This window comes from Scyliorhinus torazame, chromosome 2 (genome assembly GCF_047496885.1).
Source record: "Scyliorhinus torazame isolate Kashiwa2021f chromosome 2, sScyTor2.1, whole genome shotgun sequence".
NCBI lineage: Eukaryota > Metazoa > Chordata > Chondrichthyes > Carcharhiniformes > Scyliorhinidae > Scyliorhinus > Scyliorhinus torazame.
In genome coordinates, this window is record NC_092708.1 from 9363617 (window position 1) to 9380674 (window position 17058).

The 17058-nt window shown below is 54.7% G+C and overlaps 1 protein-coding gene across 10 annotated transcripts in view; it reads right to left on the bottom strand.

Annotated features, from left to right (window-relative positions):
* tns1b (tensin 1b) overlaps nt 1-17058 on the bottom strand; it is a 1628779-nt gene that overhangs the window by 87876 nt on the left and 1523845 nt on the right. For all 10 annotated transcript variants that reach the window (XM_072468585.1, XM_072468574.1, XM_072468565.1 and 7 more), the window contains 2 exons: nt 16578-16647; nt 7655-7759 (listed from right to left, as the gene is read on the bottom strand). In XM_072468585.1, the coding sequence (XP_072324686.1) occupies nt 7655-7759; nt 16578-16647 (175 nt within the window). The remainder of the gene's footprint in view (nt 1-7654; nt 7760-16577; nt 16648-17058) is intronic.

Here is a 17058-nt window from a genome sequence, read left to right on the forward strand (position 1 = left end):
TTTCCCCTGTCTCTATCACACTCTCGCCCTGTCTCTATCCCACTCTCCCCTGTCTGTATCACACTCTCCCCCTGTCTCTATCACACTCTCCCCCTGTCTCTATCACACTCTCCCCCTGTCTCTATCACTCTCTCCCCCGTCTCTATCACACTCACCCCGCCTCTATCACACTCTCCCCTGTCTCTATCACACTCTCCCCTGTCTCTATCCCACTCTCCCCCTGTCTCTATCACACTCTCCCCCTGTCTCTATCACACTCTCCCCCTGTCTCTATCACACTCTCCCCCTGTCTCTATCACTCTCTCCCCCGTCTCTATCACACTCACCCCGCCTCTATCACACTCTCCCCTGTCTCTATCACACTCTCCCCTGTCTCTATCCCACTCTCCCCCTGTCTCTATCACACTCTCCCCCTGTCTCTATCACACTCTCCCCCTGTCTCTATCCCACTCCACCTGTCTCTATCACACTCACCCCCTGTCTCTATCACACTCTCCCCCTGTCTCTATCCCACTCCCTCTGTCTCTATCACACTCTCCCCGTCTCTATCACACTCTCCCCCTGTCTCAATCACACTCTCCCCCTGTCTCAATCACACTCTCTCCCTGTCTCTGTCCCACTCTCCCACTTTCTCTATCCCACTCCCCCCGTCGCTATCACACTCTCCCCCTGTCTCTATCACACTCTCCCCTGTCTCTATCACACTCTCCCCCTGTCTTTAACACACTCTCCCCCTGTCTCTATCACACTCTCCCCCTGTCTCTGTCACACTCTCCCCCTGTCTCTGGCACACTCTCCCCCTGTCTCTATCACACTCTCCACCTGTCTCTATCACACTCTCCCCCTGTCTCTATCACACTCTCCCCGTCTCTATCACACTCTCCCCCTGTCTCTATCCCACTCTCCCCCTGTCTCTATCACACTCTCCCCCTGTCTCTATCACACTCTCCCCGTCTCTATCACACTCTCCCCCTGTCTCTATCCCACTCCCCCTGTCTCTATCACACTCTCTCCCTGTCTCTATCACACTCTCCCCGTCTCTATCACACTCTGCCCCTGTCTCTATCACACTCTCCACCTGTCTCTCTCACACTCGCCCCGTCTCTATCACACTCTGCCCCTGTCTCTATCACACTCTCCCCGTCTCGATCACACTCTCCCCGTCTCTAACACACTCCCCCTGTCTCTATCACACTCTCCCCCTGTCTCTATCGCAATCTCCCCCTGTCTCTATCCCACTCCCCCTGTCTCTATCACACTCTCCCCGTCTCTATCACAATCTCCCCTGTCTCTATCATACTCTCCCCCTGTCTCTATCACACTCTCCCCCTGTCTCTATCACACTCTCCCCATGTCTTTATCACACTCCCCCTGTCTCTATCACACTTTTTCCCTGTCTCTATCCCACTCTCCCCTGTCTGTATCACACTCTCCCCCTGTCTCTATCACACTCTCCCCCTGTCTCTATCACACTTTCCCACTGTCTCTATCACTCTCTCCCCCGTCTCTATCACACTCACCCCGCCTCTATCACACTCTCCCCTGTCTCTATCACACTCTCCCCTGTCTCTATCCCACTCTCCCCCTGTCTCTGTCACACTCTCCCCCTGTCTCTATCACACTCTCCCCCTGTCTCTATCACACTCTCCCCCTGTCTCTATCACTCTCTCCCCCGTCTCTATCACACTCACCCCGCCTCTATCACACTCTCCCCTGTCTCTATCACACTCTCCCCTGTCTCTATCCCACTCTCCCCCTGTCTCTATCACACTCTCCCCCTGTCTCTATCACACTCTCCCCCTGTCTCTATCCCACTCCACCTGTCTCTATCACACTCACCCCCTGTCTCTATCACACTCTCCCCCTGTCTCTATCCCACTCCCTCTGTCTCTATCACACTCTCCCCGTCTCTATCACACTCTCCCCATCTCTATCACACTCTCCCCCTGTCTCAATCACACTCTCTCCCTGTCTCTGTCCCACTCTCCCACTTTCTCTATCCCACTCCCCCCGTCGCTATCACACTCTCCCCCTGTCTCTATCACACTCTCCCCTGTCTCTATCACACTCTCCCCCTGTCTTTAACACACTCTCCCCCTGTCTCTATCACACTCTCCCCCTGTCTCTGTCACACTCTCCCCCTGTCTCTGGCACACTCTCCCCCTGTCTCTATCACACTCTCCACCTGTCTCTATCACACTCTCCCCCTGTCTCTATCACACTCTCCCCGTCTCTATCACACTCTCCCCCTGTCTCTATCCCACTCTCCCCCTGTCTCTATCACACTCTCCCCCTGTCTCTATCACACTCTCCCCGTCTCTATCACACTCTCCCCCTGTCTCTATCCCACTCCCCCTGTCTCTATCACACTCTCTCCCTGCCTCTATCACACTCTCCCCGTCTCTATCACACTCTGCCCCTGTCTCTATCACACTCTCCACCTGTCTCTCTCACACTCTCCCCGTTTCTATCACACTCTCCCCCTGTCTCTATCACACTATCCCCCTGTCTCTATCACACTCTCCCCATGTCTTTTATCACACTCCCCCTGTCTCTATCACACTTTTCCCCTGTCTCTATCACAATCTCCCCCTGTCTCTATCCCACTCCCTCTGTCTCTATCACACTCTCGCCCTGTCTCTATCCCACTCTCCCCCTGTCTCTATCACACTCTCCCCCTGTCTCTATCACACTCTCCCCCTGTCTCTATCACACTCTCCCCCTGTCTCTATTACACTCTCCCCCCCGTCTCTATCACACTTTCCCCCTGTCTCTATCACACTCTCCCCCTGTCTCTATCACACTCTCCCCCTGTCTCTATCACACTCTCCCCCTGTCTCTATCACACTCTCCCCCTGTCTCTATTACACTCTCCCCCTGTCTCTATCCCACTCTCCCCCGTCTCTATCACACTCTCCCCCTGTCCCATTCCCACTCCCCCTGTCTCTATCACACTCTCCCCCTGTCTCTATCCCACTCCCCCTGTCTCTATCCCACTCCCCCCGTCTCTATCCCACTCTCCCCCTGTCTCTATCACAATCCCCCCTGTCTCTATCACACTCTCCCCCTTTCTCTATCACACTCACCCCCTGTCTCTATCCCAATCCCCCTGTCTCTATCACACTCTCCCCCTGTCTCTATCATACTCTCCCCCTGCCTCTATCACACTCTCCCCTGTCTCTATCACACTCTCCCCATGTCTTTATCACACTCCCCCTGTCTCTATCACACTTTTCCCCTGTCTCTATCACACTCTCGCCCTGTCTCTATCCCACTCTCCCCTGTCTGTATCACACTCTCCCCCTGTCTCTATCACACTCTCCCCCTGTCTCTATCACACTCTCCCCCTGTCTCTATCACTCTCTCCCCCGTCTCTATCACACTCACCCCGCCTCTATCACACTCTCCCCTGTCTCTATCACACTCTCCCCTGTCTCTATCCCACTCTCCCCCTGTCTCTATCACACTCTCCCCCTGTCTCTATCACACTCTCCCCCTGTCTCTATCACACTCTCCCCCTGTCTCTATCACTCTCTCCCCCGTCTCTATCACACTCACCCCGCCTCTATCACACTCTCCCCTGTCTCTATCACACTCTCCCCTGTCTCTATCCCACTCTCCCCCTGTCTCTATCACACTCTCCCCCTGTCTCTATCACACTCTCCCCCTGTCTCTATCCCACTCCACCTGTCTCTATCACACTCACCCCCTGTCTCTATCACACTCTCCCCCTGTCTCTATCCCACTCCCTCTGTCTCTATCACACTCTCCCCGTCTCTATCACACTCTCCCCCTGTCTCAATCACACTCTCCCCCTGTCTCAATCACACTCTCTCCCTGTCTCTGTCCCACTCTCCCACTTTCTCTATCCCACTCCCCCCGTCGCTATCACACTCTCCCCCTGTCTCTATCACCCTCTCCCCTGTCTCTATCACACTCTCCCCCTGTCTTTAACACACTCTCCCCCTGTCTCTATCACACTCTCCCCCTGTCTCTGTCACACTCTCCCCCTGTCTCTGGCACACTCTCCCCCTGTCTCTATCACACTCTCCACCTGTCTCTATCACACTCTCCCCCTGTCTCTATCACACTCTCCCCGTCTCTATCACACTCTCCCCCTGTCTCTATCCCACTCTCCCCCTGTCTCTATCACACTCTCCCCCTGTCTCTATCACACTCTCCCCGTCTCTATCACACTCTCCCCCTGTCTCTATCCCACTCCCCCTGTCTCTATCACACTCTCTCCCTGTCTCTATCACACTCTCCCCGTCTCTATCACACTCTGCCCCTGTCTCTATCACACTCTCCACCTGTCTCTCTCACACTCTCCCCGTCTCTATCACACTCTGCCCCTGTCTCTATCACACTCTCCCCGTCTCGATCACACTCTCCCCGTCTCTAACACACTCCCCCTGTCTCTATCACACTCTCCCCCTGTCTCTATCGCAATCTCCCCCTGTCTCTATCCCACTCCCCCTGTCTCTATCACACTCTCCCCGTCTCTATCACAATCTCCCCTGTCTCTATCATACTCTCCCCCTGTCTCTATCACACTCTCCCCCTGTCTCTATCACACTCTCCCCCTGCCTCTATCACACTCCCCCCTGTCTCTATCACACTCTCCCCCTGTCTCTATCACACTCTCCCCCTGTCTCTATCACACTCTCTCCCGGTCTCTATCACACTCTCCCCCTGTCTCTATCACACTCTCCCCCTGTCTCTATTACACTCCCCCCTGTCGCTATCACACTCTCCCCCTGTCTCTTTCACACTCTCCCCCTGTCTCTATCACACTCTCTCCCCGTCTCTATCACACTCTACCCCTGTCTCTATCACACTCTCCCCCTGTCTCTATCCCACTCTCCCCCTGTCTCCATCAAACTCTCCCCTGTCTCTATCCCACTCCCCCTGTCTCTATCACACTCTCCCCCTGTCTCTATCACACTTTCCCCATCTCTATCACACTCTCCCCCTGTCTCTATCACACTCAGCCCGTCTCTACCACACTCTCCCCCTGTCTCTATCACACTCTCCCCCTGTCTCTATCCCACTCTCCCCCTGTCTCTATCACACTCTCCCCCTGTCTCTATCACACTCTCCCCCTGTCTCCATCCCACTCTCCACCTGTCTCTATCACAATCTCCCCCTGTCTCTATCCCACTCCCCCTGTCTCTATCACACTCACCCCCTGTCTCTATCACAATCTCCCCCTGTCTCTATCCCACTCCCCCCCTGTCTCTATCACACTCTCCCCCTGTCTCTATCACACTCAGCCCGTCTCTACCACACTCTCCCCCTGTCTCTATCACACTCTCCCCCTGTCTCTATCCCACTCTCCCCCTGTCTCTATCACACTCTCCCCCTGTCTCTATCACACTCTCCCCCTGTCTCCATCCCACTCTCCACCTGTCTCTATCACAATCTCCCCCTGTCTCTATCCCACTCCCCCTGTCTCTATCACACTCACCCCCTGTCTCTATCACACTCACCCCCTGTCTCTATCACAATCTCCCCCTGTCTCTATCCCACTCCCCCTATCTCTATCACACTCTCCCCCTGTCTCTATCCCACTCACCTTTTCTCTATCACACTCTCCCTCTGTCTCTATCACACTGTCCCCCTGTCTCTATCCCACTCCCCCTGTCTCTGTCCCACTCTCCCCGTGTCCCTCACACTCTCCCCTCTATCTCACTGTGTGAATCTGCCTCCACCACACTCACAGACAGTACATTCCAGGGGCGAAAATCTCCGCAATCGGCGCGATGTCCACCGACCGGCGCCACAAATGTCGCAAATCAGTCAGGCATCGCGCTGCCCCAAAGGTGCGGAATCCTCCGCATCTTGGGGGGCCGAGCCCCAACCTTGAGGGGCTAGGCCCGCGCCGGACTGATTACCGCCCCGCCAGCTGGCAGAAAAGGCCTTTGGTGCCCCTCCAGCTGGCACGGAAACGTCAGCGGCCGCTCACAGCATCCCCGCGCATGCGCAGTGGAGGGAGTCTCTTCCGCCTCCGCCACGTTGGAGACCGTGGCGAAGACGGAAGGAAAAGAGTGCCCCCATGGGCCCCGATCGCGGGCCAGGCACCCGTGGGGGCACCCCCCGGGGCCAGACCACCCCGCGCCCCCCCCCCCCCCAGGACCCCGGAGACCGCCCGCGCCGCCGGTAAGGTACGTGGTTCAATCCACGCCGGCGGGCCAGGCATCCTAGCAGCGGGACTTCGGCCCATCCGGCGCCCCGCGATTCCCGCCCCCGCCGAATCTCCAGTGCCTGAGAATTCGGCAACCAGCGGGGGCGGGATTCACGCCAGCCCCCGGCGATTCTCCGACCCGGCGGGGGGTCGGAGAATCTCGCCCCAGATCCTAACCACTTGCTGAGTTAAAAAGTTTTTTCACGTCTCACTTTCTGCTTTTTTTTGCCAATTAGCCTTAAATCTATTTATTGACCTTTTACTCATTGAAAGTAGTTCATTTGCATTTGTCTAAACCCCTCATGATTTTGAACCCCTCGATTAAATGTCCCCATAACCTTCTCTACTCCGAGGAGAACAATCTCGCCGTCTCCAGATTCCCTGAAATCCTTCATCCCGCGGAACAGTGTAGTAAATCTCCCTCTGCCCCCTCTCCAAGGCCTCCACATCCTTCCCAAAGTGTGGGGCCCGGAATTGGACACAATCCTCCAGCTGGGGGTGAACTGGGGCTTTTAAAGGTTCTGCCACTTTGATGATTCTCGCCCAGCTCTCTCTGTTCCTCCGCCCGCTTGCAAATGACACCCTTTAGTTTATACCGTCGCACCTCAATCTCCTGACCAAAATAAATGAGTTCACAGCTCTCTCGATTAAACTTCACCTGCCACCTGCTTGCCTGTGCCCTCGTCACGTTTGTCAATACCTTCCTCATTTCAAGTTTACCTCATTCCACATTTTGTGTCTTTGCCTAGCATGGCCAAGACCAAGGGGGTAATTTCAATATCCCCAAAATCATAGAATCATAGAATTTACAGTGCAGAAGGAGGCCATTCGGCCCATCGAGTCTGCACCGGCTCTTGGAAAGAGCACCCTACCCAAGGTCAACACCTCCACCCTATCCCCATAACCCAGTGACCCCAACCAACACTCAGGGCAATTTTGGACACGAAGGACAATTTATCACGGCCAATCCACCTAACCTGCACATCTTTGGACTGTGGGAGGAAACCGGAGCACCCGGAGGAAACCCACGCAGACACGGGGAGGATGTGCAGACTCCGCACAGACAGTGACCCAAGCCGGAATCGAACCTGGGACCCTGGAGCTGTGAAGCAATTGTGCTAACCACAATGCTACCGGCCTGCCCTCCAAAATGCCTGGCATTGAGTGAAGTTCAAGGTTAATAAGTTAAAATTTAAATCAGGATTGCATTTTTATTGGAGGGCGCGGAACAGGGGGGAACCAACCCTCCCTCGGGAAGATTATCCCTTTCCCGGAGGATCCTCATCTTCATTTTACCCGCCTGTTTATTTTGAACACATTCCGACTGGGAATCCCCAACGTGAGGAACCCTGCAGGTGACAGGAGGTCAGCAATGCTGGAACCTTGAGATGCTGCAGCATTTCCCACCTCCCTCTCCCCCTCCATGGTGAGGCACGGGCTGACTTCGACCGGACGACCTTGTCACCGTACCTTGTCCGAGTGCTGCAGAGTGGAGCAGGACGTCAGCTGGATTGTGAGGCTTCAGGCCCAGTGCAGAGAGCGGGGTCTTCGCCAGCCCTGGTGGAGAGCGGACAGCTGCAATGAAACAAGAGGTGTTAAAGCTCAGAAAGGGTGGCAGGGAAAAGAGCCGACTTTGATGAAGCGTTTAACGGGAGGGGCTGTGTTTTCTCACTGGGAGTGGCAGGCTAGAAGGCCGAGGAGCTGGGGGAGTTCTGTGCATTCCAGTCCCGGGAGAGATTCCTGGGGGGTGGGGGGGTGAGTCGACATGCAGAATGCCTGAGCAGTTAATGTCGCAATGGGGGGGGGTCCTTGCTGCTACCTTTTTGCCGGTCTCGTTCCTGACAAGTGTGGGTCTTATAGATCATAGATCATAGAATTTACTGTGCAGAAGGAGGCCATTCGGCCCATCGAGTCTGCACCGGCTCTTGGAAAGAGCACCCTACCCAAGATCCACACCTCCACCCTATCCCCATAACCCAGTAACCCCACTAAGGGCAATTTTGGACACTAAGGACAATTTATCATGGCCAATCCACCTAACCTGCACATCTTTGGACTGTGGGAGGAAACCGGAGCACCCGGAGGAAACCCACGCAGACACGGGGAGGATGTGCAGACTCCGCACAGACAGTGACCCAAGCCGGAATCGAACCTGGGACCCTGGAGCTGTGAAGCAATTGTGCTAACCACAATGCTACCATGCTGCCCTTCTATTTGTTTATGGGATGTGGGCGTCGCTGGCTGGGCCTGTATTTATTGCCCATCCCGGAGGGAAGTTAATTGTCAACCACATTGCTGTGGGTCTGGAGTCACGTGTAGGCCAGACCGGGTAAGGACGGCAGATTTCCTTCTCTGAAGGACAGATGGGTTTTTTCGACAACAGACAATGGTTTCAACATTCAAGATTCTATTTGAATTCAAACTTCACTATTTGTCATGTTGAGATTCGACCCCAGCTAAGAGCATTGCCCTGGATTGCTCGTCCAGTGACAATACCACTGCTGCCCCAGTTGGTCTCGATGTTGAGAAAATCCTGCCCCAGGGCCCAGTCTGCTGGGCCTTGCAGAGTGGCACAGTGGTTAGCACTGCTGTCTCACAACGCCAGGGACCCGGGTACAATCCGACCCTGGGTGACTAGCTGTGCGGAGTCTGCACATTCTCCCGTGTCGCGTGGGTTTCCTCCGGGTGCTCTGGTTACCTCCAAAGCCCAGATATGTGCAGGTTAGGTGGGGTTACGGGGATAGGGCGAGGGAATGGGGCTAGGTAGGGTGCTCTTTCAGAGGGACAGTGCTGACTCGATAGGCCAAATGGCCTCCTTCTGCACTGTAAGGAATCTATGATGATTCCTGTTGATTAGTTAGAGACACAGTCTGCTGGGACACAGGGACACAGTCTGCTGGGACACAGGAACACAGTCTGCTGGGACACAGTCTGCTGGGACGCAGGAACACAGTCTGCTGGGACACAGGAACACAGTCTGCTGGGACACAGGAACACAGTCTGCTGGGACACAGACTGCTGGGATACAATGTGCTCGGACATGGGTTGCAGAAAGTCTGTATGCAGGTATAGAATGTAATAAAAAAGGCAAATGGAATGTTTGTGCTTATTGCAAAAGGACTGGAGTATAAAAGTGGAGAAGTGTTGTTGCAATTGTATAGGGTGTTGGTGAGACCACATCTGGAGTATCGGGTCCAGTTTTGGTCTCCTTATTTGAGGAAGGATGTGGTGGCATTGGAGGGAGTTCAGAGGAGGGTCACCAGATTGATTCCGGGAAAGAGTTGATGTATGAGGAGAGATTAAACAGTTTGGACTAATACTCGCTGGAGTTTAGAAGGATGAGAGGGGACCTGATCGAGGTGTATGAAACAGGGGCTGGTTTAGCACAGGGCTAAAGAGCTGGCTTTGAAAGAAGCCCAAGGCAGGCCAGCTGCACGGTTCGATTCCCGTACCAGCCCCCCCCGAACAGGCGCCGGAATGTGGCGACTAGGGGCTTTTCACAGTAACTTCATTTGAAGCCTACTTGTGACAATAAGCGATTTTCATTTTCAAAATGCAGGGGATTGATAAAGTAAATGTAGACAGTGGGCGGGATTCTCCGATTGGCGATGCCAAGATTTCATTCAGCGATCTGCCGGAGAATCACCGCTTACACCGGAATCAGGGGTGGCGCCGTCTTTGCGATGCTCCGCGTCCTCGGGGGGGACGCCACACGCCGTATGGTCGGCCTCAGGACGTGACTGAGGCCCTCCCCCGATGCTCCGCCCCCGAGGGGCTGAGGTCCCAACGGCGTGGGACACGTGTGGTCGCTCCATTCCGGGACCTCGCGTGGCGGCTGCGGACTGAGCCTAGCCCGGGGGGGGGGGGGGTGCGGGGGCTGCTTGGGGGGTGGTCCGGGGGTGGCAAGCCTGGTCACAGGGGGGCAGTTTTTGGCAGGATGGGTCCGTGCGCGGCTGTGCACATGCTCGGATCTGCAGGTAAAGCCGGGGGTTCTACGCAGCTGGGTGTGGAGCTCTTTCCAAGAGCCGGTGCAGACGCAATGGGCCGAATGGCCTCCTTCTGCACTGTAAATTCAATGATTAAGAATCAGAGTCAGTAAATGGTTTCAACAAGGAGATAGATATATTTCTGATAAAAAGACAGGTTAAAGGGACGTGGGGACCAGGTTGGGAGGTGGAAGAGATCAGCCAGGATCTGATTGGATGACGGAGCAGGCTCGAGGGGCTGAATGGCCGACTTCTGTTCCTAGTTCCTACGTTCCTCTGACACACTCTGCTGGGATACAGGGAAGCAACCTGTTGGTACGGAACCTGCTGGGAAACAGGGACACAGTCCACTGAGATACAGTCTGCTCCGATCCAAGGACATAGTCTGCTGGAACAGAGTTTGCTGTGATACAGGGACACTGTCTGCTGGGACACAGGGACACCGTCTGCTGGGATTCAGGGATGCAGTCTGCTGGCACACAGGAACACTGTCTGCTGGGACACAGGGACACAGTCTGCTGGGATTCAGGGATGCAGTCTGCTGGGACACAGGAACACTGTCTGCTGGGACACAAGGACACAGTCTGCTGGGACACAGGGACTCAGTCTGCTGGGACACAGGGATGCAGTCTGCTGGGATTCAGGGATGCAGTCTGCTGGGACACAGGAACACAGTCTGCTGGGACACAGGGAAACAGTCTGCTGGGATTCAGGGACGCAGTCTGCTGGGACACAGGGTCACAGTCTGCTGGGACACAGTCTGCTGGGACACAGGGACGCAGTCTGCTGGGACACAGTCTGCTGGGACATAGGGATACAATCTGCTGGGACACGGGCACTGTCTGCTGGGACACAGGGACGCAGTCTGCTGGGCCACAGGAACACAGTCTGCTGGGACACAGGGTCACAGTCTGCTGGGATTCAGGGATGCAGTCTGCTGGGACACAGGGTCAAAGTTTGCTGGGGCATAGTCTGCTGGGACACAGGGACGCAGTCTGCTGGGACACAGTCTGCTGGGACATAGAGACACAGCAGTCTGCTGGGATTCAGGGATGCAGTCTGCTGGGACACAGGAACACAGTCTGCAGGGACACAGGAACACAGTCTGCTGGGACACAGGAACACAGTCTGCTGGGACACAGGGACACAGTCTGATGGGATTCAGGGATGCAGTCTGCTGGGACACAGGAACACAGTCTGCAGGGACACAGGAACACAGTCTGCTGGGACACAGGGACACAGTCTGATGGGATTCAGGGATGCAGTCTGCTAGGACACAGGGTCACAGTCTGCTGGGACACAGTCTGCTGGGACACAGAGACGCAGTCTGCTGGGACACAGTCTGCTGGGACATAGGGGCACAATCTGCTGGGACACAGGGACACTGTCTGCTGGGACACAGCGACGCAGCCTGCTGGGACACAGGAACACAGTCTGCTGGGATACAGGGACGCAGTCTGTTGGGATTCAGGGATGCAGTCTGCTGGGACACAGGGTCAAAGTCTGCTGGGACATAGTCTGCTGGGACACAGGGACACTGTCTGCTGGGACACAGGGACACTGTCTGCTGGGACACAGGGACACTGCCGGGACACAGGGACACAGTCTGCTGGGACACAGGGACACTGCCGGGACACAGGGACACAGTCTGCTGGGACACAGGGACACAGTCTGCTGGGACACAGGGACACAGTCTGCTGGGCCACAGTCTGCTGGGACACAGGGGCACAGTTTACTGGGACACAGGGACACAGTCTGCTGGGATTCAGGGATGCAGTCTGCTGGTACACAGGGACACAGTCTGCTGGGACACAGGAACACAGTCTGCCGGGACACAGGGACACAGTCTGCTGGGACACAGGGACACAGTCTGCTGGGACACAGGGACACTGTCTGCGGGGACACAGGGACACTGCCGGGACACAGTCTGCTGGGACACAGGGAGACAGCCTGCTGGGACACAGTCTGCTGGGACACAGGGACACAGTTTGCTGGGACACAGGGACACAGTCTGCTGGGATTCAGGGATGCAGTCTGCTGGTACACAGGGACACAGTCTGCTGGGACACAGGAACACAGTCTGCTGGGACACAGGGACACAGTCTGCTGGGACACGGTCTGCTGGGACACAGTCTGCTGGGGCACAGGGACCCAGTCTGCTGGGACACAGGGACACAGTCTGCTGGGACACAGGGACACAGTCTGCTGGGACACAGTCTGCTGGGAATCTGGGTCTCAGTTTGCAGTTGTACCATGTCAGAGTCTGCTGGGACATAGTCTGCTGGGAACAGCCCACTGAGACACAGTCTGCTGTGACAGGGTCTGCTGGGAAAGAGTCATCTGGGATACAGTCCACTGGCAGTGGGATTAGGTTTGGGATTGATACAGGGCTATGGGGAGCGAGTGGGGCAGTGGGATTAGTTTGGGGATTGATACAGGGCTACGGGGAGAGAGTGGGGCAGTGGGATTAGTTTGGGATTGATACAGGGCTATGGGGAGAGATTGGGGCAGTGGGATTAGTTTGGGATTGATACAGGGCTATGGGGAGAGAGTGGGGCAGTGGGATTAGTTTGGGATTGATACAGGGCTATGGGGAGAGATTGGGGCAGTGGGATTAGTTTGGGATTGATACAGGGCTATGGGGAGAGAGTGGGGCAGTGGGATTAGTTTGAGATTGATACACGGCTATGGGGAGAGAGTGGAACACTGGGATTAGTTTGGGGATTGATACAGGGCTATGGGGAGTGAGTGGGGCAGTGGGATTAGTTTGCGATTGATACACAGCTATGGGAAGAGAATGGAACACTGGGATTAGTTTGGGGATTGATACAGGGCTATGGGGAGAGAGGGGGGCACTGGGATTAGTTTGGGATTGATACAGGGCTATGGGGAGAGATTGGGCAGTGGGATAAATTTGGGGATTGATACAGGGCTATGGGGAGAGAGTGGAGCAGTGGGATTAGTTTGGGGATTGATACAGGGCTATGGGGAGAGAGTGGGGCAGTGGGATTAGTTTGGGGATTGATACAGGGCTATTGGGAGAGAGTGGGGCAGTGGGATTAGTTTGTGGATTGATACAGGGCTATGGGGAGAGAGCGGGGCAGTGGGATTAATTTGGGATTGATACAGGGCTATGGGGAGAGAGTGGGGCAGTGGGATAAGTTTGGGATTGATACAGGGCTATGGGGAGAGATTGGGCAGTGGGATCAATTTGGGATTGATACAGGGCTATGGGGAGAGAGCAGGGCAGTGGGATTAGTTTAGGGATTGATACAGGGCTATTGGGAGAGAGTGGGGGCAGTGGGATTAGTTTGGGGATTGATACAGGGCTTTGGGGAGAGAGTGGGGCAGTGGGATTAATTTGGGATTGATACAGGGCTGTGGGGAGAGAGTGGGGGCTGTGGGATTAGTTTAGGGATTGATACAAGGCTATGGGGAGAGAGTGGGGCAGTGGGATTAGTTTGGGGATTGATACTGGGCTATGGGGAGTGGGGCAGTGGGATTAGTTTGGGATTGATACAGGGCTACGGGGGAGCGTGGGAAGTGGGATTAGTTTGAGGATTGATACAGGGCTATGGGGAGAGAGTGGGACAGTGGGATTAGTTTGGGATTGATACAGGGCTATGGGGAGAGAGTGGGACAGTGGGATTAGTTTGAGGATTGATACAGGGCTATGGGGAGAGAGCGGGGCAATGGGATTAGTTTGGGGATTGATATAGGCCTATATAGAGAGAATAGGGCAGTGGGATTAGTTTGGGATTGATAAAGGCTATGGGGAGTGGGGCAGTGGGATTAGTTTGGGATTGATACAGGGCTATGCTGGGTGGGGCAATGGTATTAGTTTGGGATTGATACAGGGCTATGGGGAGAGAGTGGGGCAGTGGGATTAGTTTGGGATTGATACAGGGCTATGGGGAGTGGGGCAGTGTGGTTAGTTTTGGATTGATACTGGGCTATGGTGGGTGGGGCAGTGGGATTAGTTTGGGGTTGATACAGGGCTTTGGGGAGAGAGCGGGACAGTGGGATTAGTTTGGGATTGATACAGGGCTATGGGGAGAGAGTGGGGCAGTGGGATTAGTTTGGGATTGATACAGAGCTATGGGGAGAGAGTGGAATAGTGGGATTAGTTTGGGGATTGATACAGGCCTATGGAGAGATAATAGGGCAGTGGGATTAGTTTGGGATTGATACAGGGCTATGGTGGGTGGGGCAGTGGGATTAGTTTGGGATTGATACAGGGCTATGGGGAGTGGGGCAGTGGGATTAATTTTGGATTGATACAGGGCTATGGGGAGAGAGTGGGACAGTGGGATTAGTTTGGGATTGATACAGGGCTATGGGGAGAGAGTGGGACAGTGGGATTAGTTTGGGATTGATACAGGGCTATGGGGAGAGAATGGGACAGTGGGATTAGTTTGGGATTGATGCAGGGCTATGGGGAGAGAGCGGGACAGTGGGATTAGTTTGGGATTGATACAGGGCTATGGGGAGAGAGCGGGGCAGTGGGATTAGTTTGGGATTGATACAGGGCTATGGGGAGAGAGTGAGGCAGTGGGATTAGTTTGGGACTGATACAGGGCTATGGGGAGAGAGTGGGCAGTGGGATTGGTTTGGGATTGATACAGGGCGATGGGCGATAGCAGGGCAGTAGGATTAGTTTGGGATTGATACAGGGCTATGGGGAGAGAGGGGGGCAGTGGGATTAGTTTGGGGATTGATACAGGGCTATGGGGAGAGAATGGGGCAGTGGGATTATTTTGGGGATTGATACAGGGCTATGGGGAGAGAGTGGGGCAGTGGGATTAGTTTGGGGATGGATACAAGGCTATGGGGAGAGAGTGGGGCAGTGGGATTAGTTTGGGGATTGATACAGGGCTATGGGGAGAGAGCGGGGCAGTGGGATTAGTTTGGGATTGATACAGGGCTATGGGGAGAGAGAGGGGCAGTGGGATTAGTTTGGGATTGATACAGGGCTATGGGGAGAGAGTGGGGCAGTGGGATTAGTTTGGGATTGATACAGGGCTATGGGGAGAGAGGGGGCAGTGGGATTAGTTTGGGGATTGATACAGGGCTATGGGGAGAGAATGGGGCAGTGGGATTATTTTGGGGATTGATACAGGGCTATAGGGAGAGAGTGGGGCAGTGGGATTAGTTTGGGGATGGATGCAAGGCTATGGGGAGAGAGTGGGGCAGTGGGATTAGTTTGGGGATTGATACAGAGCTATGGGGAGAGAGTGGGGCAGTGGGATTAGTTTGGGGATTGATACAGGGCTATGGGGAGAGAGTGGGGCAGTGAGATTAGTTTGGGGATTGATACAGGGCTATGGGGAGAGAGCGGGGCAGTGGGATTAGTTTGGGATTGATACAGGGCTATGGGGAGAGAGTGGGGCAGTGGGATTAGTTTGGGATTGATACAGGGCTATGGGTAGAGAGTGGGGCAGTGGGATTAGTTTGGGGATTGATACAGGGCTATGGGGAGAGAGAGGGGCAGTGGGATTAGTTTGGGGATGGATACAAGGCTATGGGGAGAGAGCGGGGCAGTGGGATTAGTTTGGGGATTGATACAGGGCTATGGGGAGAGAGCAGGGCAGTGGGATTATTTTGGGGATTGATACAGGGCTATGGGGAGAGAGCGAGGCAGTGGGATTAGTTTGGGATTGATACAGTGCTTTGGGGAGAGAGTGGGGCAGTGGGATTAGTCTGGGGATTGATACAGGGCTATGGGGAGAGAGTGGGGCAGTGGGATTAGTGTGGGGATTGATACAGGGCTATGGGGAGAGAGTGGGGCAGTGGGATTAGTTTGGGGATTGATACAGGGCTATGGGGAGAGAGAGGGGCAGTGGGATTAGTTTGGGGATGGATACAAGGCTATGGGGAGAGAGCGGGGCAGTGGGATTAGTTTGGGGATTGATACAGGGCTATGGGGAGAGAGCAGGGCAGTGGGATTATTTTGGGGATTGATACAGGGCTATGGGGAGAGAGCGAGGCAGTGGGATTAGTTTGGGATTGATACAGTGCTTTGGGGAGAGAGTGGGGCAGTGGGATTAGTCTGGGGATTGATACAGGGCTATGGGGAGAGAGTGGGGCAGTGGGATTAGTTTGGGATTGATACAGGGCTATGGGGAGAGAGTGGGGCAGTGGGATTAGTTTGGGGATGGATACAAGGCTATGGGGAGAGAGCGGGGCAGTGGGATTAGTTTGGGGATTGATACAGGGCTATGGGGAGGGAGTGGGGCAGTGGGATTAGTTTGATCTGTGTAATGTGTGATCTGTGGCAATCTGTTCTGACACAGGTAACCTTTTCAGTATTTTCCAGTTTCCTTGTCTGTGAAATCAGGAATTTACGGATTTTGACGTAACGTGTTCGCGAAGTGAAAAGTAAATGAGCGGAAAAGAAAAGTTCTCACCCCCAGTGACTGAATTGCTTGGTGCTCGGTCCATTTCTTCAAATGCTTCTCTGTAGCTGTGCATGTTGGGCTGATAAAGACAAAGTGATCAAGATAGTTAACAAGACCCAACGGCTCTGAGAAACCGTAATTCTGGAAGAGTTGAGAGTCTGCTCTCTAAAGCATTGCAATAGGATCAGACAAACTGGAGGAGGCCATTCGCACAGGAACAGGAATAAGTCATTCGAGCCTGCCTAAAATCTGTGGCGCTCAGTCTTGAAGACTCACATTGACCCGAAGCAGAGAGAGGGGGGAGGATTTGGAGACTGGAGGGTCAGAGGGGGAGGGTTTGGAGACTGGAGGGTCAGAGGGGGGAGGGTTTGGAGACTGGAGGGTCAGAGGGGGGAGGGTTTGGAGACTGGAGGGTCAGAGGGGGAGGGTTTGGAGACTGGAGGGTCAGAGGGGGAGGGTTTGGAGACTGGAGGGTCAGAGGGGGAGGGTT